The sequence below is a fragment of the Trematomus bernacchii genome, unplaced genomic scaffold (assembly GCF_902827165.1).
Source record: "Trematomus bernacchii unplaced genomic scaffold, fTreBer1.1, whole genome shotgun sequence".
In the NCBI taxonomy this organism is placed as follows: Eukaryota; Metazoa; Chordata; class Actinopteri; order Perciformes; family Nototheniidae; genus Trematomus; species Trematomus bernacchii.
This window is the reverse complement of record NW_022987778.1, coordinates 4,667,071-4,690,995: the sequence shown is the minus strand read 5'-3', so window position 1 is coordinate 4,690,995 and position 23,925 is coordinate 4,667,071. Positions and strand designations below refer to the sequence as shown.

The 23,925-nt window shown below is 41.9% G+C and overlaps 2 protein-coding genes across 6 annotated transcripts in view; both read right to left on the bottom strand.

Annotated features, from left to right (window-relative positions):
* Positions 1 to 23,925, bottom strand: part of LOC117497223 (catalase-like) — a 36,056-nt gene that overhangs the window by 4,917 nt on the left and 7,214 nt on the right. The window lies entirely within an intron of this gene.
* LOC117497210 (dispanin subfamily A member 2b-like) lies at positions 1,436 to 20,836 on the bottom strand. 5 transcript variants are annotated; one of them, XM_034149082.1, is made up of 4 exons: positions 20,270 to 20,836; positions 2,428 to 2,463; positions 2,224 to 2,337; positions 1,436 to 1,901 (listed from the first exon to the last, which is right to left on the bottom strand). In XM_034149082.1, the coding sequence occupies exons 1-4, from the start codon at positions 20,567 to 20,569 to the stop codon at positions 1,707 to 1,709; spliced, it is 645 nt and encodes a 214-aa protein (XP_034004973.1). In that variant the 5' UTR covers positions 20,570 to 20,836; the 3' UTR covers positions 1,436 to 1,706. The 5 variants fall into 5 exon arrangements, with proteins under 5 accessions (XP_034004973.1, XP_034004972.1, XP_034004976.1 ...); XM_034149081.1 differs by having other exon boundaries at positions 2,224 to 2,463; positions 20,270 to 20,835; XM_034149085.1 differs by lacking the exon at positions 20,270 to 20,836 and having other exon boundaries at positions 2,428 to 2,626.

The following is a 23,925-nucleotide window of genomic DNA, read 5'->3' as shown; positions in this document are numbered from 1 at the left end:
TGCAAAAATAATGTTTACAAGCATGTTGCAAACTTTTTCCGACTGCTCTTTGTTAGTGGGCAGGAAGTGGATTGAACACAGCTTTTGGTTGAACACTAACAAAAGCAGAGGGAGGAAAGCTGAGTGGAGCGGCAGAGGTTGTTGATAAATATCTGTGGGTTTTCTATGATCGCACCTCTGACACAAGTAGCCATTTCATCTATTGTTGACACAAAATATATTGGTAAATGCAGCTTTAAAAAAATATGTTGGAATGGAAAACAGAGATTCCCTTAGTAAGTCTCTGTATACAGTAAAGCATAATACAAATAATGTCATGGCTTTTGTTGGCTTCCTTAAAGGACCCCTATTATACTGTTTTTCATCAATATATTATAGGTCTCAGATATATACAAAACATGTCTCTGAAGTGTTTGGCTCGAATTGCAGCATCCCATAATCCCCTCTGTTTCAGCCCTGTTTCAAAAGAGCTGATTCTCTGTCTGTTACTTTAGATGAAAATAAGGAGCCACTCCCCACGCCCTTCTGAGAGATATTTGGTTAAAAAGAACACAATGGTGCTCTAGGCGATTCAGGTGATAAGGTGGGGGGGGGGGGGTTACCTTGGTTGGTTATTGGCTAATGGTTACACCAAAACATCGTTATGACATCATAAAGTGGCCAAAATCAGATCAGCTCATCTTCAGACGGGTTTATATAAATGGATCAGGACAAAAAGTGAGCAAATGTTTTTTCCTGAAACTTTCGGAATCTCTTTACACAGAGGGGACACATGTTTATGTATAAAATACATTAAAAAGTGGATTTTGCATAATAGGTGACCTTTAAAAGGTAATGTTTCATGATTTATTGTCAGTAGTAGCTGTAATTGCATTATTTAGTTTTTATTTGAAATGTAACGTTAACAAATGCAAGGAATGGAATTTTTTTTATTTTTGACAGCTAATTATTGTATTTTTTTCATTTTATAGCTCTTACGTTGGTATTGATTGTATACTTGCAAGGGTGTGCAATAAACATATACCATCAGTTGGAGAGTATGACCATTTGAGCCGGGGACGCTACAGTCAGCATCTACCTGACAGCATTACATTGACCACTGAAGGAAATTAAATATATGAGAGTTTAAAACGGAGTACATTTGTGAAGTGTTACAATATCATTAGAGCTCACTTACCCTTTAATGTAATGTATTAAATGTCTTTAAATGGTTGAGTCTGATGGTCAATGTGTTAGAGTTGGCAGCCCTGCAAAAACATATTTTCTGTACAAAGTTATTCTGAGCACTTCATGCAGTGTTAATACAATACATTGAGTGCTTAGAATAAGAGTGTTTTAGCTGAGATAGCAGGACAGTTAAAGTAGTAACAGTTATAGATAATAACATTTCAATAGTACACCAAAAAAAGTAGAATAAGGAAATAGTAGCATACACTCAGTTCCCTTTTCTTCTTTGGGTGGGGTTCTTTATTTTGAAAACACCGTCTGTTGGGAATTTGAATTTATTAGGTAAGTCTTGCAAGAATTACTACAAATTGTCATTATGGAAACATACAGGAGTTCCATTTAAGACTTTTGTAAGAAAAAGAAAAACGTTTTGCTTGAAGATATAAGTAAAACGTTTAAAACAGTAGCCATAATCGCAAAGCAGATAAAGAGAATTATCACCAAGTCACAGCTTCAGAAAACTCTCTGCCCTTTCAAATTCAACCTCTATAGCGATAATCGTATGAGTTGTAGTAGTAGTAGTTGTTGTTTTGCACAGAGACAGTAATTGTGATAATAAGGCAAATAAGGAACATGATGGAAGCCAGGACTGTGGCCGAGATGTTGAGGCGGCGGGCGGTGGAGCCGTAGCGTCGGGCTCCTTCCATATCTCCAACCACCTTCCGGTCTCTGGCCTGAAAGGACCAAAAACACATACATTTTAAGTGGATTCATAGATTTTCTAAAACTTAAATGCAATTTTTTATCTCTTTCCCCATAAGAAATGTTCTGTGTCTGATTCCATCTTTTGAAGTGTCCGTAGTCCTTTTATAGTTTCTTTTTTTACAACTTTTTAGTGTTTCTTTTTTTTAAATAATACGTTCTAACCCTACATCTTAAGTATTCAAGATTAACAATTCTGGTTCTGCAACTGCCTGCCAATAACAAAAAAATGTTTTTTGCATTATTCTTTAATTAATAGGCCATAAAATAATATTTCCCATGTATGAAACTCACCTTGATGGAGTAGATGAAGGCCGCCAGTCCGAGGCCGAAGGGGTGTAGAAAGCAGCAGAGGGACCAGATGATGTGGTCCCTGGGGGGCTCAGGGGGGACGCTCACAGATGTGTACTGAACCACTGTAGATACTCCAGGGTGTCCCTGAAACACTGTAGATACTCCAGGGTGTCCCTGAACCACTGTAGATACTCCAGGGTGTGCCTGAACCACTGTAGATACTCCAGGGTGTCCCTGAAACCCTGGGTATCTCCCCTGCAATGGGATATTCTCAGGTGGGTAACCTGCAGGATACATGGCTGTCAGCGCAACTACAGTTCGAGGTGCGACTAGCAGACACGCTGAGCAACTCACAGTGTCACGGTGGTTAGTGTGGGTTTTTCTATGCTGGGTGTTACGCAACCTACTTGGGTTGGCTGTTGCTGCACAAGGAACATACGATTTGCTTTCTTAAAAATAAGGTCTGAAGAGTCTTGATGAACACTTTTGTTCCTCAAGGCAATTAGCAAAGGAAAAAGAGTTGCTGCCAAAAGAAAAATACACTATAATATAATTAGCCATTTACAATACAGCTTGGAAATAAAATGGTATTGGCTTTGTTCTTGCCCCACTCGTTCTTCATTCCTTCAGCCCTGCAGCCTCCACCAAAGGCCTGAGGGTTCTGAGCAGTATCTTAACTGTTCCTAGGACTGTGCTCATCTGGATAGAGATCATGGAGGTTGTTCCTGAGATTTTCTAATGCCATTTCCAAGTGTTGGGGTCACTGCCCCAAGTGCTCCTATCACCATTCGAACCTCTGTTGCCTTCACCTTCCAAGATCCATGAAGACAAACCTGCTTTAGAAAGACGGCGAGAACAGAAGAAATTGAGACAAATAGAAGCTGCTGAAAGGCTTTGATTACAATTGAATTAAATATGACAAGCACTAATTACACATCTCATTTGAAAGAGTTTAAGAACTCTAACAATAATATAAAAATAGTTTACATTCAGAAGAACAAAACTAGCAGATTACATGTACAACCCTTAGATATTGATGCACTGTTTGAGATCTGTGTGGTCTCTTCTCAGGATAAAGGGATTTAAAGTTCAACTGAAAGGTGAATCTGCAATAATCAGACTCCAAACTTCATATTTCGTAATATGCTGTTTTTGGACAGTGTTTAAGTTCATACCATTTTAGATCAGAACATGTGGATTTACTGTTAATGAACATCTTAACAATGGTATTAAAGTATAGTCTCTTTCTACAGAAGAATAAATGTTGAACTACAACATCAAACAGAACATTTCATAACTGGTTCTCGTGATTTAAGGTTAAAATAATCTGTATTTGGTAGTCATAAACACACAAAAGGCACTAATGATTTAGCAGTAATGGATATAAATTCCTCATCTTGATACTTGCTCCTCATAAATTGCATATAATGAGTAGGGCAGATGACCATAAGCAAACAAGCTTTATAGTTAGACTGACAAAGGGTTTCCAGAGCCATTTGTACTAAATAAAATATAGCTTTTCATGATTACTGAGGGAAAACTAACCATAAGAGAAAAACATTTTGAATACATCTGCTTACTTTATATTGAAGTTTAAGATTATAGTTGGAGGATTACAACATAGTAGTACACACACAACCTGAGGATTTATAGCAAACAATCATATCTCATCATGTTTTTTGGCAGCAGTTGGGGTTAATTGATGTAATGAGATCAAATCAGAATGCAAAAGACATACTTTTATTATTACTTTAAAGAACTTTTAAATGTTAAAAGTCCAGATGTCATAAGTGCCATGCTTTTGGTATTAACAGGATTAAACTAAAAACAAATCAAGGTGTTTTTATGTTTTTTTTAATGACTTTTCAGTCGAGACAAATTAAGCTCACAGGGTTTTAGATAGATAGATAGATAGATAGTATAGTATATAGATAGATTTCTAACAAGTATTTTAAAGAAAATCAACAGTTTAACTGAATTAAAACCTAACTAACCCCAACCTGAAACTATATGGTTCATAAGTTTGATCTTGTCACTGGTAGTAGCAGTTGGCAATCACGCAAGTGCATTTGCTCGTAGATAAATGATGGGGGGCCCTGTGGAAATGTAAGGCTTCACATCTTGGCGGCGATGGCCGAGGCTCCTGGGCGGCTGTAAACGTGCACTTCTGTGTTCTGAGAAAGACAAATGTGGAGAAGAGAGAGAAAGAGGATATTATTTAAATGAACATAAGTTACATGGCATGTTAATAATAATAGATTTATTTTGTAAGCGCTTTTACAGGTGCTCAAAGTCGCTTTACAGAGATAGTGAAAAGAAAAGAACAAAAAATAAATATAGTTGAAGTCAAATTAAAATCAAGCAATATAACAACAATCACACATGCACACATATGCAACCTGAACTGGTGGCATTATGAAATATGTAATAAAGACAAATCACAAATTAACATTTCATCCAATCTAAACATCTATACATGGATGGACTGTTACTCAAAACTGGATTAGACCTCACAGCGAGAGTGTTTACCTTCTTGTTCTCGGCGTTGTACTTGTTGAGAAGGCTCTGAACGCGGTTGCCATAGTCTGCATGAACAGCCTTCAAGTTCTCCACCTGCATGAAGAACCAGACAGTGAGACTTTAGGCTTTGAAAACAGGTTTTCTAAACTGAAACCAAACCATTATCTGCCAAAGTCAGGGCCATTTGTTTCTTCTCATGAGAACACGAAACTCTTGTCCTCTGTAGTATTCTTGCTTTGTCACGTTCTTCTGTGCACCATTCAGGATTTATCAAGTCGATGTGTATGTGTGGTACAAAGAGAACGAAATACCGTGTCCCACCGTCCCAAAGATAAAAATATACAGTATAAAGATATATACATGACACAACAATAAATATATAAAAATAGCAGTCACGTAGACAAAATGGATGAACATATGAGAATGAATGAATCTATGACAAGTCAACAATTCCATCACAATTTCATCATAGTTGGTGGGTTTTTTACAATTGTGTTGTGAAGGGAGTGTTAAAGTAAAATCTACAAACAAAATACATCTTAACAAAATCTTGTTATTTATTGTTGTAGGGAAATACTTTGAGAGAGAATTGAACCACGTTGGTTTAAAACTTTTTTTCAACATCCAACTTCATAGTTTGTAATAGGAAAAATCAATTGGTTAAATTTGGTAGATTGTTTTTGCAAAGTGGAACCCTAACCCGGAATAAATCAGAACTAACATGTGAATGTAACAAAATTAACAAATGATTATTGAATCATATATTTGAATAGAATCAACCAAAAAAAATTGTATTAAATGTATTTACATGATCCAAAAGCCTTATCAAGTGAATTGTGTGTATGATGTGTCCCTCACCAACCCTATTCAGTGGATTGACCGGATTAAAGACCCAATGGGAAACTGAAGTCACTGTGAACATCACTCTATATAAATCTGCTTTACAATCTTAACAGCCAGACTCTTTAGGTTCTCAGCATAAAGTAGGTCACTGTTTCAAAACTAAGTAATTGAAGATTTATTCAGTAACTCTGCACCACCTTACCCTAAAAGCTTTAAAAACCTGTCCTTTTTGTGTTGCCTTCTAATGTATTTATTTTACATCAGAATGATCTCTATAGGATTTAATAAAAGGAGCATATATACAGACTTAGTTTATTTTGATGTGTGTGTGTGTAAGACACATTGAAAGTGCTTTGTGTAAGGAATCGTGCAACATAAATACGCCTGCCTACACCCACAAAGCCACACGGTTCAGAGTGCAGGCTCCGGGGAACATTTGGTGTTTTAAAATGCTACATCCTGTGGTTTAACCCAGTGGTTCTCAACTGGTGGGTCGCGACCCAAAAGTGGGTCGCGGACCCGTTTGAAGTGGGTCGCGGATGTGTGAGTGAAGAAAAAAAAGTTGAGAAAAAAAATTGGAATTTTTTTTTTTTTTTTTTTTTTGGGGGGAAAAATGCAAACTTTTATTTTGAAGGACCGATTTTCTAACGCTGTGCATGCAGTAGGCGTTGGACTGGAAGTACCGGAGACCATAAATGGTTTTGAAAACTTCTGTCACGTAGTGATCATCTTCTCAATAAAACATCTCTGCTGATGTTTTTTCGAGTCTTCTGGCCAATCAGAATCAAGATTGTTGCCGGAAGTCCCCACGGAGAATAACTGAGGTAGAACTATTCTTTATACATCCATAGGTACAACTTCAGATAAAAATGAACACATAATGAAATATGACCCCCGGTTTGATGATTGACAGGTCACAGAACAATGGGAGCTATCTACCCTTACCCACAATTTAAAGTAAGTCACACAGAATCTCCTCTTTACTCTTCTCTCAGCAAGCTGTCAGAACTAAGTGAAAAACAAACAATGGCATAAAATATTATTAATATGTCGGGTAGTAATAGATTTATTTATTTTCTTCTCAGAGTGTACCAGAATGCGTAGTTTGTTAGTATTTCTAAAAATCTCCTGGGGGAGAATCCCCCCAGACCCCCCTGCTGGGGTTGGGTTTTCAGCATGTGTGCCTTTTTATAGTTCAGCTTTGATTCCATTATCTCATTAAACCTTTTTTAAAAGCATACTTTAGTTCTGTGAAGGGATATATGCACTGTACTTCACTTTTATTAATATTGTATTCTGAAAAGCGTATATTACAGCACGATTTTTTGTTGAATAGATTTGAGTGCTTCAAAATGTTGGGTCACGATGTATTGACCAAGTAAAAAGTGGGTCCCGAGGCCTAACCAGTTGAGAACCACTGGTTTAACCCTCCTGTTGTCTTCGGGTCAAATCTGACCGATTTACTACTTTCATTAATCATGACTTTTTTGTTTTACATGCGATTGCATTAAGGCTTTATGATATCCTTCACAGTAGACATTTGAACATATCAAATTGCTGATCACCACTTTCATTGAATTTTGGATGATTTAGTCAACTTTGTAACACCCATGGTGTTCCCGGTCAAAAATGACCGTCATAAAGAAAAGGAATTAGTAACCATCCGGATCAGATAAAACACACACACAAACACTCACACACACACACACACACACAACACACACACACACACACACACACACACACACACACACACACACACACACACACACACACACACACACACACACACACACACACACACACACACACACCACACACACACACACACACACACACACACACACACACACACACACACACACACACTCCAGATGTGTCCCCCCCCCCTTATGTGCCCATCCCCCCACATGGATCACACCTGGCACACGCAATACATGTTCAGTGTCTGTTCTTTGTATATTTACTGCAGTGTTTCATGTATACCAGTAGTCTGATACAATATTTACAGTTTGGTGATGAAATTTGGTGATGATTAATGGTTTTTGTGTTAATGTAATAGCATTTAAAACAGGACTGGTCAAATTTGACCGCGAACACCAAAGTAAGGGGGGGGGGAAACGAACACAATTGGAGAATTAATCATGGAACAACTGACATTGTTTTCTTTTCTTTTGGGTAACTAATATAAATGCTTCGATTAAAAGTTAACTGATTTCACTACTGGATACTTTAAAAAAAATCTTCAGATGGTCATTCAATAAAAAAATCCACTTTTTTATTTTAGATGTGTAAATCATAACAGAGTGAAACACTATGCGCAGTAAAGTGTAAGATGGTGAGCACTCACCAGGCGCTTTTGGATGAAGAGCTGTGCTCCCTTCAGGGCCCCGGCCATGTTCTGGCAAAGTCTCTGGCGCTCCTCTTCGCTCAGCACCTGTGTGTAGAAGGAGCGAACCTGCAAAGAAAGTAGATAAAATCCTTGAAAACCTGATCATAAGGGTTCAATTAGATTACTTACATTTTAGTCATCTAAATTGGGCTTTATTTTTGTCACAGCAGCATGTAAACAGGCATTACACTAATTAAAAATGTATTATATTGAAAAACTACCGAAAATAAACCAAATAAATAAACCACTGTAAATATGTACATATCAACTGTAGAAAATATATATATCAATAGAGTATATCAAGAAAACACAATATAAAATGTACAAAATAAGTTAAACCTCTGTGGTAGTCCAAGCTACTTCACATTATCAAATAAAGTGTGATTGATTCAGATTTGTATACAGACTTGCATTTGAAAAAGATTTTGTAAACTGGGATCCTATTTCCACAAACTAGTGCAGGGTAAGGCTAAAACCCGGTCCAGTTGATTTTCTATTTCACTTGCGCCACCATTGTAACCAGAAGCCCAGAAGCATTTGTCAAAAATTGACCCCAATAATAAAGACAATTAACACATCATACAACCAGCACAGCCCCTAGTAGTAAATTATTTACAAATTAGATAACAATTCCATGAGTTCTTCCTCATTTTCCTGCTCGGCATATTCTCAATTTTTTCCTGTAAGCCTGCATCTATATAGTTTATAGTCTCCAGCAAACACAGCGGGGGTTTCTTTTGCTGCCTCTTCACACACAACTTGTGTGAGGCGCTCTTATCATGAGGGTTAAACCCTGCGGAGCGAATACTACAGAATAACTAACTACTATACATTTATATAAGGCAATGGTTGGCGGGTGGCAAAACTAGGTGTGATACTAGAAGGCATTGAGGGAAGAGCTAAGAAATATCTCCTACAAATACAATTAAGTGGTTAAAGCCTGACCCCCCAACATTCAATGTTGGACTGAGAATGTCCAATCTATGAGATGGAGCAAACAACTTATGCTCTAAGGATCCAGACAGACATATTTCGCAAAAGGTGGAGCCACGCCACAACTGTGCTGATCCAGTAAGTTCATACACACACACACACACACACACACACACACACACACACACACACACACACACACACACACACACACACACACACACACACACACACAACTACAAACAACTAAAACACACACATGGATGACCCCCCCCCCCCCCCTTTGCTGTTTTACTTTATTATTATTATTTGTATGTATTTATCTATATGTCTATTTTATTATTATTATTTGTAGTGATCTCTTTTTTTCTTTTTCTTATGTTGGCTATTATAAAAATGTGAACATGTATGTTTAATGAAACTGAATCTGAAATAAAAACTAAGTTAAATAAATAAATAAAAAATAATAATTATATTGTGGTTATTGTTAAATGTAATTAAATACCCTACTGATGGGTAGGACGGTGACATTTCAGACTATTATTGTTTTTATTATGCACTTGCGGCTTGCCTCCTGTCTCCTTCAGGACCAAGCTAACCCTTCTCCCTTCAGTCCGTTCCCACCTACTTATCACCACCACCAGTGTCTAGACCCCGGGGGGTTTCATCGGAGCGGTTCTTCCCCCTCCTGAATGATTATCCTGCAAACTGGGGCCTAATCGCCAAACACCATTTCATTCTCCTTTTATAATTGTGGCAATTATTATTTCATTCATATTATGTGTCCCGGTAATAAATATGTATTCCATACATCAACGTCTCTACTGATTGAATTGTTTGTTGTCTCTGCCTCAATTGAAAGATGTTTTTTTTTAAATAATGTTTACAAGCATGTCGCAAACTTTGTCCGACTGCTCTTTGTTAGTGGGCAGGAAGTGGATTTAACACAGCTTTTGGTTGAACACTAACAAAAGCAGAGGGAGGAAACCAAAATGGTAAACATGCATCGTGAAAACCAAGTCTTGACCTACAAGTATCAAGCAAGTCCCAAGTCACTGTGGTGAGAGCAGAGATGGAGTACTCGAGTCCTGGACTCGTGACTTGACTCGGACTCGCGCACTGATTGACGCGACTCGGACTTGGACTCGTGAATTCTCGCGCACGATGACTTGGACTCGGACTCGGACTTGTGAATTATCGCGTACGCTGACTTGGACTCGGACTCGGACTCGTGAATTTTTCCCCCCATGATGACTCGGACTCGACTTGTACATTGACGCTCCGACTTGGACTCGGACTCGGACTCGAGCAAGTTTTCTATGGAGTCTGATGTCCTGTATCCTGGCGTGTGCACCGGCTGCGCGGCGAGTTCACGTACTGGGCCCCGCTATTCCAGTCTAAAGATGTCTAGAGACACACCACGCATCGTGCTGTATGCTTTCACACATTCTGCTTCCACATTGGAAAAGAGCAGCGCAAAATGCTCTATGTGGAAACAATATTGAAGAGAAGGCTCCGTAACACATTACTCTAAACATCGAGTTCAGACATATAGGCTGTCTTGAACACTATTGTAACGGACTGGTTATAATGTTGATGTTTGATGTGTTTGTTGTTCAGAGTTTGTTTGCATTTTACAGAGTGTCAGTGAACGTGCCACTGTTTTGATGGACGGTTCTTGTGACCTGTAGCTGTGGGTTTGGGTGGGAGAGTGTTGTCTGGTTGGTTGGGGCTGGAAGAGGGAGGTTCCTGAGGGGGAGACGCGGGAAGCGAGAGAGGAGCTAGGGGAATATGTGACGGAGAGTGAGGATATACGACAGAGTTAGTGGATTGTTTGGCGTGGTTATGGCCAACAGTAACCTGTGATCTGTATAATAAACTCCCGGATAAAGGACAAACCAAGCCTCCCTGTGTTCCTGTAGCGAGACGCTACATTTGGTGTCAGAAGTAAAAGTTCAACTCCGGATTAACGACAGCTAACTAGCGGCGTGCTACAGTGATTGCTGCCATACAGCCTACAGTTTCCATCTCGGTGAGAACATGTCGCTGTGGGACTACTCTAAAATTAAACGGGAGGAGGAAGCTGACGAGCGGCAACACTTCGGTGCTACTGAGGGTCGGGGAAGGGGAATGACTATGAGAATGGCCGCTGAGGCTGGCTTTGACCGCCCCGGCTACTCCCCCGATAGAGACGCCACACGCGGGAAAACAGAGACAAAGAGGGCAGGCACGAGTCAACACACTGAGCAGCACAGAGAAGCCCTCCCCTCATCTATGAAAACACCCAGGTATGATGGCAAAGCTAACTGGGAAGCATTCCAGGCACAATTTGAATTGCTAGCCAAGGCTGGCAGGTGGTCTGCTGAAGAAAAGGCCCTCCAGCTCGCAATGTGCCTTACTGGGGATGCTTTAACCAGCCTGCTGCTACTTAACCCTGATGATAGGAGTGACTATGATGCTTTGGTGGGAGCTTTAAAGAGGCGCTTTGGACTATGCTCTGCAGCTAGCCTGCTCCGCTCTGAACTGTGTAGCCGCAAGCGACGGCCTGGGGAGCCGCTGAGGGAGCTCGCCAACGACATTGAGGGGCTGGTTCACCGCACCTATACTCACATGCCTCCTGTTATCCAGAGTGAGTTAGCCCGGGACTACTTCCTCCAGGGCCTACTACCAGCCGACCTGCGTACACAGACTTTGCTCGCCCACCCCAAGTCTCTACAGGAGGCTTTGGAGCTAGCCACAGAGAGAGAGATGCTATGTACTGCTTCATGGAGTGCGGATGACCACACACCGAAGGTGAGCGCCGCATGCGGTATTGAGCTGAATACAGCAGAGCCGGCCTGGGTGGAAAAATTGACACAGCTTGTGCGTGCCACCACACTGAGACAGGAGGAGTCTCAGAGACCCCGCCAGAGGATCTGCTGGGGGTGTGGACAGCCTGGCCATCTGGTTCGAGATTGCCCTCGCAGCACAGCTAACCAGGGAAACGGGGCCGGGTCTGCATAACCGGGACAATGCGGACCCCTGATGATGTGTCCCGTCCCTCTTCAAATGAGGAAACGTCGCAGCGCATTAACCAAGCAGAAGTGTTACAACCAACAGAAGAGGCTGACGGCCAGCCGGAGCGAATCATCAGGCTGGTCCGAACCTAGGTTGAGGACTGCTGGTATGCCCCAGTGACTATTGCGGGAACAGACTGTTTTGCGCTGGTCGACACAGGTTCTTCAGCAACCCTTGTGAAGCCTGAAACAGTGAGGAATAAAACAACTATTTGCCCCACCATAGTGAAATTACAGACAGTTACCGGGGAACGATGTCCGATGGTGGGAGAGACAATTGTGACAATGGGGGTGGGAAAGAAGTCTGTTCGCTGCCCAGTGTGGGTCGCAGACCTGGAAGATTGCATCATGGGGCTGGATGTTCTTGGGACATTAGACTGTGTCATTGACACAAAGAGGGGTACACTCACTTTTCCAGATGGACAGGTCGTTCAGATGTGTAGGCGGCCACCCCAGACAGGCTGTCGTGTGACCCACACCATTATAACACAGACAACCGAGACAGTGACCGACGCCGTTGCTTGTTGCGACTCCCAGATGACGGCACCTGCACAAACCCCCACCCTGCCGACCCTGGACCCTTGCCTTCACCCAGTCATTGCTGCAGAACCTGTCGCCGATGAGAGAGTTTCGGCAGTGACAGAGGTCTGGCAGAGAAACTCTGATGGACTAACTCCCAATGAGCAGAACCTGCTGCTGCAGCTCTTGCTGGAATTCAAAGACTGTTTTTCACTGTCTGAGACCGATATTGGACGGACAGATCTCATCGAACACAACATCGACACTGGAGATGCACAGCCCATTAGAATGAGACCACGACGCCTCCCTCTGGCCAGACAAGCTGCAGCGGATAAAGCACTGGGGAGATGCAACGGGCTGGACTCATCGAACCCTCCAACAGCCCCTGGGCCGCTCCAGTAGTCATGGTTCCCAAGAAAAAGAAGGAGGACTTTCGGTTCTGCGTAGACTTCAGACCGCTCAATAAAGTGACCAAGAAGGACCTGTACCCACTTCCTCGCATCGATGAGGCACTCGATACAGTGGCAGGGTCTTCCTGGTTCTCCTCCCTGGATCTACGCAGCGGATATTGGCAGGTCCCCCTTTGCCCTGAGGCCAGACAGAAGACAGCCTTCATCACCAACGGGGGTTTATGGCAGTTTAAAGTTCTTCCATTCGGCCTCTGTAATGCCCCTGCCACGTTTGAGAGGCTTATGGACCAGGTACTGGCAGACATCCCCCGCCATGAGTGTGTTGTTTACCTGGACGACATCCTCGTCCATGGGAAATCCTTCGAATCAGCTCTCGGGGCCCTCAAACGTGTGCTGGTGAGAGTGGCTGGAGCAGGACTGAAATTGCACCCCCAGAAGTGCTGTTTTGTGAAGCGTGAGGTGACTTTTCTCGGTCACAGGCTAACGGAGGGCGGCGTCGGCACCATGGGAGAGAAGGTGCAGGCTGTGAAGGACTGGCCCACCCCCAGCTCTGTGCAGGACCTGAAGAGCTTCCTGGGCCTGTCCTCCTACTACAGGAGGTTTGTGAAAGGGTTCTCCTGCATAGCTACGCCGCTGTTCCGCCTGTTACAGAAAGGAGAGGTGTTTTCATGGACAGTGGAGTGTCAAGCAGCATTTGCTTTACTACAGGAAGCCCTAGTGGAGGCACCGATCCTCTTTCCCCCTGACCCCACCCTTCCCTTCATCCTCAACACCGATGCCAGCAACAGTGGAGCAGGAGCCGTGCTGGCCCAGGTGACACCAGAAGGAGAGAGAGTAGTGGCCTACTATAGCAGAACATTTAACAAAGCTGAACGCCGCTACTGTGTCACCAGACGGGAACTGCTTGCTGTGGTCAGCGCCATCCGGCACTTCAGGTACTACCTAGGGGGCCTCCACTTCACAGTCCGGACTGATCACTCTGCCTTACAGTGGCTCATCTCCTTCAAAGAACCAGAAGGCCAGCTGGCACGCTGGATTGAAGAGTTACAAGCATATGACTTCACCATAATTCACAGACCTGGCGTGCAGCACGGCAACGCTGATGCACTCTCCCGCCGCCCCTGCTACAGTGATGACTGCCGCTACTGCGTGAAGAGAGAGACACAGGAGAGGGAATGTCTACAGGCTGAGGTGATATGTGCAGCTGTGGGACCAGTCGGGGCATCAACTGACCATGGACTTTTAGCTGTAGATGCTGCCGAATGGAGGAAGAATCAGGAGGGGGATGTCGACATCAGGCCGGTGACCGCTTGGGTGGCTGCACAACACAAACCCCGGTGGGAACAGATCTCTGAGTTTTCTCGTGCCACAAAAGGGCTATGGTCAATGTTCGAAGCCCTGCGGCTGTGTGATGGAGTGCTGCAGAGGGGGTGGAAGGAACCGGCTACAGGAGAGACACGGTGACAGGTGGTGGTGCCGAGGACCCTGCGGGAGACGGTACTTCGGTCAGTGCATGGAACTCCAGGATCTGGTCACTTTGGGGTCTCTAAGACTCTCCACCGCCTGCGACAGAGATTCTACTGGGGCCAACACAGACGAGACGTGGAAGATTACTGTCGCCGCTGCGACAGCTGCACTGCACGTAAGGGCCCTACCGACAGATCTCATGCCCAGCTCCAGCAATTTCCGGTAGGGTGCACAATGGAGAGGATCGGGATCGACGTTCTTGGGCCGTTTCCCCGCACAGAAAAAGGGAACCGCTACATCCTCACAGCCATGGACTACTTCACTAAGTGGCCTGAGGCATACAGCCTACCAAATCAAGAGGCAGAGACTATTGTGGATGCTTTGGTGGAGGGAATGTTTAGCAGATTCAGGGCGCCTGAAGTCATACACACAGACCAGGGCCGGAACTTTGAGTCCCGAGTGTTTAAGGCTATGTGCGAAAAACTGGGGTCCCATAAGACCCGCACCACACCCCTTCACCCACAGAGCGACGGCCTCGTAGAAAGGTTCAACCGCACACTGGCTCAACAGCTTGCCATAGTGACGGCGAAACACCAAAGAGACTGGGACGCCCATGTCCCCCTCGTGCTGATGGCGTACCGGTCTGCGGCCCAAGATTCCACTTCCTGCTCCCCTGCCCTCCTCATGTTAGGAAGGGAGATGCGCACGCCAGGCGAGATGATGATGGGCTTACCCCCCGACGCTCCTGTGGACCCCCCAGGGTTCGAATATGCCAGGAAACTCCAGGAACGGTTGCAGTCTGCTCACGACTTTGCCAGGCGCCAGCTACAGAGTGCAGGGGCGAGGCAGAAGAGGAACTACGATGTGCATGCTAGAGGACGGCATTTCAGTGCTAGCGAGTTGGTCTGGGTGTATAACCCACAGAGGAAGAAGGGAAGATGCCCAAAGCTGGACAGCAACTGGGAAGGGCCCTGCAGGGTTCTGGAGAGACTGAGTGAGGTCGTCTACAGGGTCCAACTGCAGAGGAGAGGGAGAATAGTTGCTCTTCACCGGGACAGGTTGGCACCCTATCGGGGTACAGCGACACCACTAGGATCAGTTGGTGAGACACAGCGGGCTAGGGACACTATTCTTTCTTCTTCCCAAACCCCCTCCCATGACCCAGCGACCTTGCCTGGTTCCCCACAACCTGGACTTTTTTTCCCTTGCCCTACTCTGAGCCCCACGGTGGGCCTGTTTCCCCCTGCCGCAGACCAGGCACGGCCGCAGAGAAATCGCAGACCCCCTAACCACCTGAGAGACTTTGTTTATTCCCTCGAGGACGAGGGACTTTGAGGAGGGGGGAAAGTGTAACGGACTGGTTATAATGTTGATGTTTGATGTGTTTGTTGTTCAGAGTTTGTTTGCATTTTACAGAGTGTCAGTGAACGTGCCACTGTTTTGATGGACGGTTCTTGTGACCTGTAGCTGTGGGTTTGGGTGGGAGAGTGTTGTCTGGTTGGTTGGGGCTGGAAGAGGGAGGTTCCTGAGGGGGAGACGCGGGAAGCGAGAGAGGAGCTAGGGGAATATGTGACGGAGAGTGAGGATATACGACAGAGTTAGTGGATTGTTTGGCGTGGTTATGGCCAACAGTAACCTGTGATCTGTATAATAAACTCCCGGATAAAGGACAAACCAAGCCTCCCTGTGTTCCTGTAGCGAGACGCTACACTATCATCAGAGTAACGTGATCTAATCAATACATAAAGATTCAGCCGATAACACGAAAGCACATGGCTACTTAACATGCAGAATGACGTCATTTTGCACGCTAAGTAGCCATGTGCTTTCTGGAGCTAAATCTTTATCAGTAAACCGATTTAACCGGTAAAAGTTCCTTCAAAATAAGAGTCCCGATCTTATTACTATCAAAATAAAAGTGCAAAACGAAAACTTTACCATAGGAAAATATTGGCATACAAATATAATCACTTCTCTAAAAGGTAACTCATTTTAAACATAGTTTATTTATATATAATAATAATAATATGAATATTAGTAATAAGCTTTATATTTGTATAGCACCTATTACAAGAATTGTAGCCAAACTGGCTTCACAGCAGTTCAATAGACAGATTAGTATAACATGACAGGATAAAAGCAATGTAGAGGAGCAGCTACATTTCAACACATATATCCACGAAGATTAATACATGAAGACTTGTGACTCGGACTTGACTTGGACTCTTCTTAGGTGACTCGGACTTGGACTCGGACTCGAACACAGGTAATGATGAATCGGACTCGGACTCGACTCGGACACTCCTTGGGTGACTCGGACTTGGACTCGGACTTGAACACAGGTAATGATGACTCGGACTCGGACTCGACTCGGACACTCCTTGGGTGACTCGGACTTGGACTCGGACTCGACTACGACTCTCCCTTGGTGACTCGGACTTGGACTCGGACTCGAAGAGTGGTGACTCGAGAGTGACTTGGACTCGTGAATTGGTGACTTGACTACAACACTGGGTGAGAGTCAAGCAAGTCAAGTCAAGTCATTGCTCAGGTCAAGTCAAGTCAAGTCAAGTCATACGAAATTCTGATGAATAAGCCCAGTTTCCGTATTTAAATCAGTTAAAAGACAGTGGTTATGAAAATGGATTCAACCCACACTATGATCTTCATTACATACACAGTTAATCATTTGAAATCTAATTTAGACCGATGACAATCATATTAGATTAATATTAACCCTAGAACTGCAGACAATATAGCTAGGACTCAATCAAAAAGTCTGTTCAAAAAGGCAGAATTCCAGGTAAGAAAATCGTATATGGCATTTGCCATTACACATATTTAATTTAAATGTCTGTTCACACTAGAACCGCCAACAGCGTCAGCACCTACATAGATATCATTTTCAAATCATTTAATTTGTTCCTCTTCATCATTTCCTTATAAACTAAGTAGGACGATTTAAAACTCACTTAATTGGGTTAATTTAGAAATTGCTTCAGTTTATCATCATAACAGATCAAAAAGTTCAGATTCATTTTACAATAAATCAAGGAATGATGCACTTCTACAAACAAAAACATCATAATTAAAACATTTAAACAAACTACTAAAAGTAGATGAACTACATTATTCAACAGTTTACAGTAACTTCTGATAATACAGGGGAAATAAACGAGGCATCTCTTTTCCTCTCTCTCTCTCTCTCCCTCTCCTGACAGCCCGTCAGTATCAGGGTTAGTACAAATGAATCCCTTGGAGGTTCTAGTGTTCATTTACCGTTTTGTCTTCTCTTTGTAATGCTTAATCGATTTGAAACCAAGTTTAACGTAGCTTAAACTTAACGTTAGCTTTCTAGCTAACACAACACATTCACGCACCTTTCTCTGTGGGTTTTTTTGTAGTGACGAATGAAGTTGGATGTTGTGGTGGTCGTGTCACTGGTCTTTATGCTGCAGACCCTGCATACCGCTGTTCTCTTCTTATTAGCGTCATCAACAACATAATCCTTGAATCCAAACTTCACTATTTTTGGAGTAACGCTAGCCGCTGCCATGTTAACTGACACTCCTGCCGTCTAGTGGGTTGCCAGGTTTGCGCGCATGGCGCTATAATCACCCAATCACGTTTTTCGAAAAAACTAAACGTAAGATCTCAATACAAAAACAAACGCAAATATTTAATTTTAAACAGTCAAGTCCTTTCAAGTCATCTGTCTCAAGCTTAAGTCAAGTCTCAAGTCATGAATACCAAGTCAAAGTCAAGTCAAGTCTTTTATCAATGTTAGTCAAGCAAGTCTCAAGTCCAAAAATATGCAACTCGAGTCTGACTCGAGTCAAGTCATGTGACTCGAGTCCCCACCTCTGATAATACAAATAATGTCATGGCTTTTGTTGGCTTCCTTAAAGGACCCCTATTATACTGTTTTTCATCAATATATTATAGGTCTCAGATATATACAAAACATGTCTCTGAAGTGTTTGGCTCGAACTGCAGCATCCCATAAACCCCTCTGTTTCAGCCCTGTTTCAAAAGTGCTGATTCTCTGTCTGTTACTTTAGATTAAAATAAGGAGCCACTCCCCAGACCCCTCTGAGAGATATTTAGTTAAAAAGAACACAATGGTGCTCTAGGCGATTCAGGTGATAAGGTGGGGGGGGGGTTACCTTGGTTGGTGATTGGCTAATGGTTACACCAAAACATCGTTATGACATCATAAAGTGGTCAGCTCATTTTCAGACGGGTTTATATAAATGGATCAGGACAAAAAGTGAGCAAATGTTTTTTCCTGAAACTTTCAGAATCTCTTTACACAGAGGGGACACATGTTTATGTATACAATACATGAAAAAGTGGATTTTGCATAATAGGTGACCTTTAAAAGGTAATGTTTCATGATTTATTGTCAGTAGTAGCTGTAATTGCATTATTTAGTTTTTATTTGAAATGTAACGTTAACAAATGCAAGGAATGGAAAATGTTTTATTTTTGACAGCTAATTATTGTATTTTTTTCATTTTATAGCTCTTACGTTGGTATTGATTGTATACTTGCAAGGGTGTGCAATAAACATATACCATCAGTTGGAGAATATGACCATTTGAGCCGGGGACGCTAAAGTCAGCATCTACCTGACAGCATTACATTGACCACTGAAGGAAATTAAATATATGAGAGTTTAAAACGGAGTACATTTGTGAAGTGTTACAATATCATTAGAGCTCACTTACCCTTTAATGTAATGTATTAAATGTCTTTAAATGGTTGAGTCTGATGGTCAATGTGTTAGAGTTGGCAGCCCTGCAAAAACATATTTTCTGTACAAAGTTATTCTGAGCACTTCATGCAGTGTTAATACAATGCATGGAGTGCTTAGAATAAGAGTGTTTTAGCTGAGATAGCAGGACAGTTAAAGTAGTAACAGTTATAGATAATAACATTTCAATAGTACACCAAAAATAGTAGAATAAGGAAATAGTAGCATACACTCCGTTCCCTTTTCTTCTTTGGGTGGGGTTCTTTATTTTGAAAACACCATCTGTTACAGTTTAGCACAAAATGAAACTGTTGCCGACAGGGAAATAGAATTTATTAGGTAACTCTTGCAAGAATTACTACAAATTGTCGTTATGGAAACATACAGGAGTTCCATTTAAGACTTTTGTAACAAAAATAAAAACGTTTTGCTTGAAGATATAAGTAAAACGTTTAAAACAGTAGCCATAACCGCAAAGCAGATAAAGAGAATTGTCACCAAGTCACAGCTTCAGAAAACACTCTGCCCTTTCAAATTCAACGTCCATAGTTTATTTGATAATTGACAAAAATGATGGTGGGAATAAAGCAAATAAGGAACAGGATGGGACCCAGGACTGTGGCCAAGATGTTGAGGCGGCGGGCGGTGGAGCCGTAGCGTCGGGCTCCTTCCATATCTCCAACCACCTTCCGGTCTCTGGCCTGAAAGGACCAAAAACACATACATTTTATGTGGATTCATAGATTTTCTAAAACTTAAATGCAATTTTTTATCTCTTTATCTCTTTCCCCATAAGAAATGTTCTGTGTCTGATTCCATCTTTTGAAGTGTCCGTAGTCCTTTTATAGTTTCTTTTTTTACAACTTTTTAGTGTTTATTTTTTTAAATAATACGTTCTAAGCCTACATCTTAAGTATTCAAGATTAACAATTCTGGTTCTGCAACTGCCTGCCAATAACAAACACATTTTGTTTGCATTATTCTTTAATTAATAGGCCATAAAATAATATTTCCCATGAATGAAACTCACCTTGATGGAGTAGATGAAGGCCGCCAGTCCGAGGCCGAAGGGGTGTAGAAAGCAGCAGAGGGACCAGATGATGTGGTCCCTGGGGGGCTCAGGGGGGACGCTCACAGATGTGTACTGAACCACTGTAGATACTCCAGGGTGTCCCTGAACCACTGTAGATACTCCAGGGTGTCCCTGAACCACTGGGTATCTCCCCTGCAATGGGGTATTCTCAGGTGGGTAACCTGCAGGATACATGGCTGTCAGCTCAACTACAGTTTGAGGTGCGACTAGCAGACACGCTGAGCAACTCACAGTGTCACGGTGGTCAGTGTGGGTTTTTCTTTTTAAGCTGGGTGCTTTACGTAGCGCGGCCCGAAAACCAATGAGACAAACGCATAGGCAACCTACTTGGGTTGGCTGTTGCTGCACAAGGAACATACGATTTGCTTTCTTAAAAATAAGGTCTGAAGAGTCTTGATGCACACTTTTGTTCCTCAAGGCAATTAGCAAAGGAAAAAGAGTTGCTGCCAAAAGAAAAATACACGATAATGTAATAAGCAATTTACAATACAGCTTGGTAATAAAATGGTATTGGCTTTGTTCTCGCCCCACTCGTTCTTCATTCCTTGCAGGTTGTGAGCAGTATCTTAGCTGTTCCTAGGACTGTGCTCATCTGGATAGAGATCATGGATGTTGTTCCTGAGATTTTCTGATGCCATTTCCAAGTTTAGGGGTCACTGCCCCCGAGTGCTCCGATCACCACTGGAACCACTGTTGCCTTCACCTTCCACATATTCTCTAGCTCCTCTCTGAGCCCTTGGTATTACCCAAGCTTCTCATGATACTACGTCCTGATGTTGCCATCACTTCAGATTGCTATGTCTATCACAACTGCTGCTTAAACACTGAGGTGGGGTCAGACAACACAAACACATTTTTCTGGAAAGTAGTTTCAAAACCCACAAGCCTTTCTACGGTCTTAGCAGGAAACCCACTCAATCAGTTTTGCTATATCACTTAATAAAACACACTGAAATGATACGTTTTAAGTCAATTAGCTCAATTAAAATGTAAATGTATCTTTGAATACTGTTTTAAAAGATCCATGAAGACAAACCTGCTTTAGAAAGATGGCGAGAACAGAAGAAATGGAGACAAATAGAAGCTGCTGAAAGGCTTTGATTACAATTGAATTAAATATGACAAGCACTAATTACACATCTCATTTGAAAGAGTTTAAGAACTCTAACAATAATATAAAAATACTTTACATTCAGAAGAACATTTGAAAGTAAATACAAAACTAGCAGATGACATGTACAAACCTTGAATATTGATGCACTGTTTGAGATCTGTGTGCTCTCTTCTCAGGATAAAGGGATTTAAAGTTCAACTGAAAGGTGAATCTGCAATAATCAGACTCCCAACTTCATATTTCGTAATATGCTGTTAAACCACAACAGGGGGAATTTTTGGACAGTGTTTAATTGTAATACCATTTATATCAGAACTTATAGATTTAATGTCAATGAACATCTTAACAATGGTATTAAAGTATAGTCTCTGTCTACAGAAGAATAAGTGTTGAACTACAACATCAAGCAGAGCATTTCATAACTGGTTCTCGTGATTTAAGGTTAAAATAATCTGTATTTGGTAGTCATAAACACACAAAAGGCACTAAAGATTTAGCAGTAATGGATATAAATTCCTCATCTTGATACTTGCTCCTCATAAATTGCATATAATGAGTAGGGCAGATGACCATAAGCAAACAAGCTTTATAGTTAGACTGACAAAGAGTTTCCAGAGCCATTTGTACTAAATAAAATATAGCTTTTCATGATTACTGAGGGAAAACTAACCATAAGAGAAAAACATTTTGAATACATCTGATTACTTTATATTGAAGTTTAAGATTATAGTTGGAGGATTACAACATAGTAGTACACACACAACCTGAGGATTTATAGCAAACAATCATATCTCATCATGCCCCCTGTGGACATTTACAGTAAGGCTTCACATCAATGGCCGAGGCTCCTGGGCGGCTGTAAACGTGCACTTCTGTGTTCTGAAAAACACAAAAGTGGAGAAGAGAGAGAAAGAGGATATTATTTAAATGAACATAAGATACATGGCATATTCAAGCTTAACTGGTGGCATTATGAAATATGTAATAAAGAGAAATCACAAATTAACATTTCATCCAATCTAAACATCTATACATGGATGGACTGTTACTCAACACTGGATTAGACCTCACAGCGAGAGTGTTTACCTTCTTGTTCTTGGCGTTGTACTTGTTGAGAAGGCTCTGAACGCGGTTGCCATAGTCTGCATGAACAGCCTTCAAGTTCTCCACCTGCATGAAGAACCAGACAGTGAGACTTTAGGCTTTGAAAACAGGTTTTCTAAACTGAAACCAAACCATTATCTGCCAAAGTCAGGGCCATTTGTTTCTTCTCATGAGAACACGAAACTCTTGTCCTCTGTAGTATTCTTGCTTTGTCACGTTCTTCTGTGCACCATTCAGGATTTATCAAGTCGATGTGTATGTGTGGTACAAAGAGACCGAAATACCGTTTCCCACCGTCCCAAAGATAAAAATATACAGTATAAAAAAAATATATACATGACACAACAATAAATATATAAAAATAGCAGTCACGTAGACAAAATGGATGAACATATGAGAATGAATGAATCTATGACAAGTCAACAATTCCATCACAATTTCATCATAGTTGGTGGGTTTTTTACAATTGTATTGTGAAGGGAGTGTTAAAGTAAAAACTACAAAAAAATACATCTTAAAAAATCTTGTTATTTATTGTTGTAGAGAAATACTTTGAGAGAGAATTGAACCACGTTGGTTTCAAACTTTTTTTCAACATCCAACTTCATAGTTTGTAAAAGGAAAAATAAATTGGTCAAATGTGGTAGATTGTTTTTGCAAAGTGGAACGAGGAAGCATGAACACCGTGCACAGAGGGTGATTTACCCACTTCCACACAAGCCACAGGGTTACAGTCACTGTGGTGAGCTGACAGTTTGAGAGCGTAGGGGCAGCTTGAGAGAAAGTACTGAATAATGAACTCTTTAAATGTTACTGTATTAGTTTATATGGGTTTGGTAGTTCTCTGCTATGGTGAACCAAAACAAAACATCTGGTTGCTTTGCTTCTGTTGTCATATTTGCATTGTTGTATTTATTTTAAATCATAATTATGTAGATGAAATACTGATTCAGTACTAGGGTTGAGCCTACAGAAGCAGTTCGTAGTTTGATTCAAAAGATCGCTAGAGAATTTTATTTAGATTTCTGGTTCCTTAACAAATGTGCCGTGCACCATAGTACGCAGTTTGTTTTTTGGCCTCCTTGCTGTACTTCACACAGCAGCACACGCTTATTGGACTGCACTTAATGTTGTTATTTCATTTATTTTTTGTTGAAACTCATATTGACTTCCATTTCATAATTGAAGTAAACAAGCCTGCTGTGTATCTCACTGCGGCATGCTGTTTTGCAACCCTGAGACGGTCAGACAGGCAGAGCGAAGACAGTAGCGTTTTCCGAGAAACACAAACTATAACTTTCATTTTGACTTTTGCATGCACTGGCTGAGGGTGCGGTATTAACTGGCAAGATGTGATAAAACCTGTTTTCCGGCAGTTTTCAGTGTAACAGTAGAGGAGACCAGTGGCAGTTGCCACACCATGAATTGCATAAATCAGAACTAACATGTGAATGAAAGAAAATTAACAAATTATTATTGAATCATATATTTGAAT

Bases quoted from the DNA above. Each gene is read 5' to 3' on its own strand.
- LOC117497210 (XM_034149081.1), bottom strand. From the start codon at position 20,569: ATGTTCCTTGTGCAGCAACAGCCAACCCAAGTAGGTTGCCTATGCGTT. The intron at 2,464-20,269 runs GTTCAGTACACA...AGATACCCAGGG, and splicing joins ACCCTGGAGTATCTACAGTG to TTTCAGGGACACCCTGGAGT. The intron at 1,902-2,223 runs GTGAGTTTCATA...TGGTCCTTTCAG, and splicing joins CCTTCATCTACTCCATCAAG to GCCAGAGACCGGAAGGTGGT.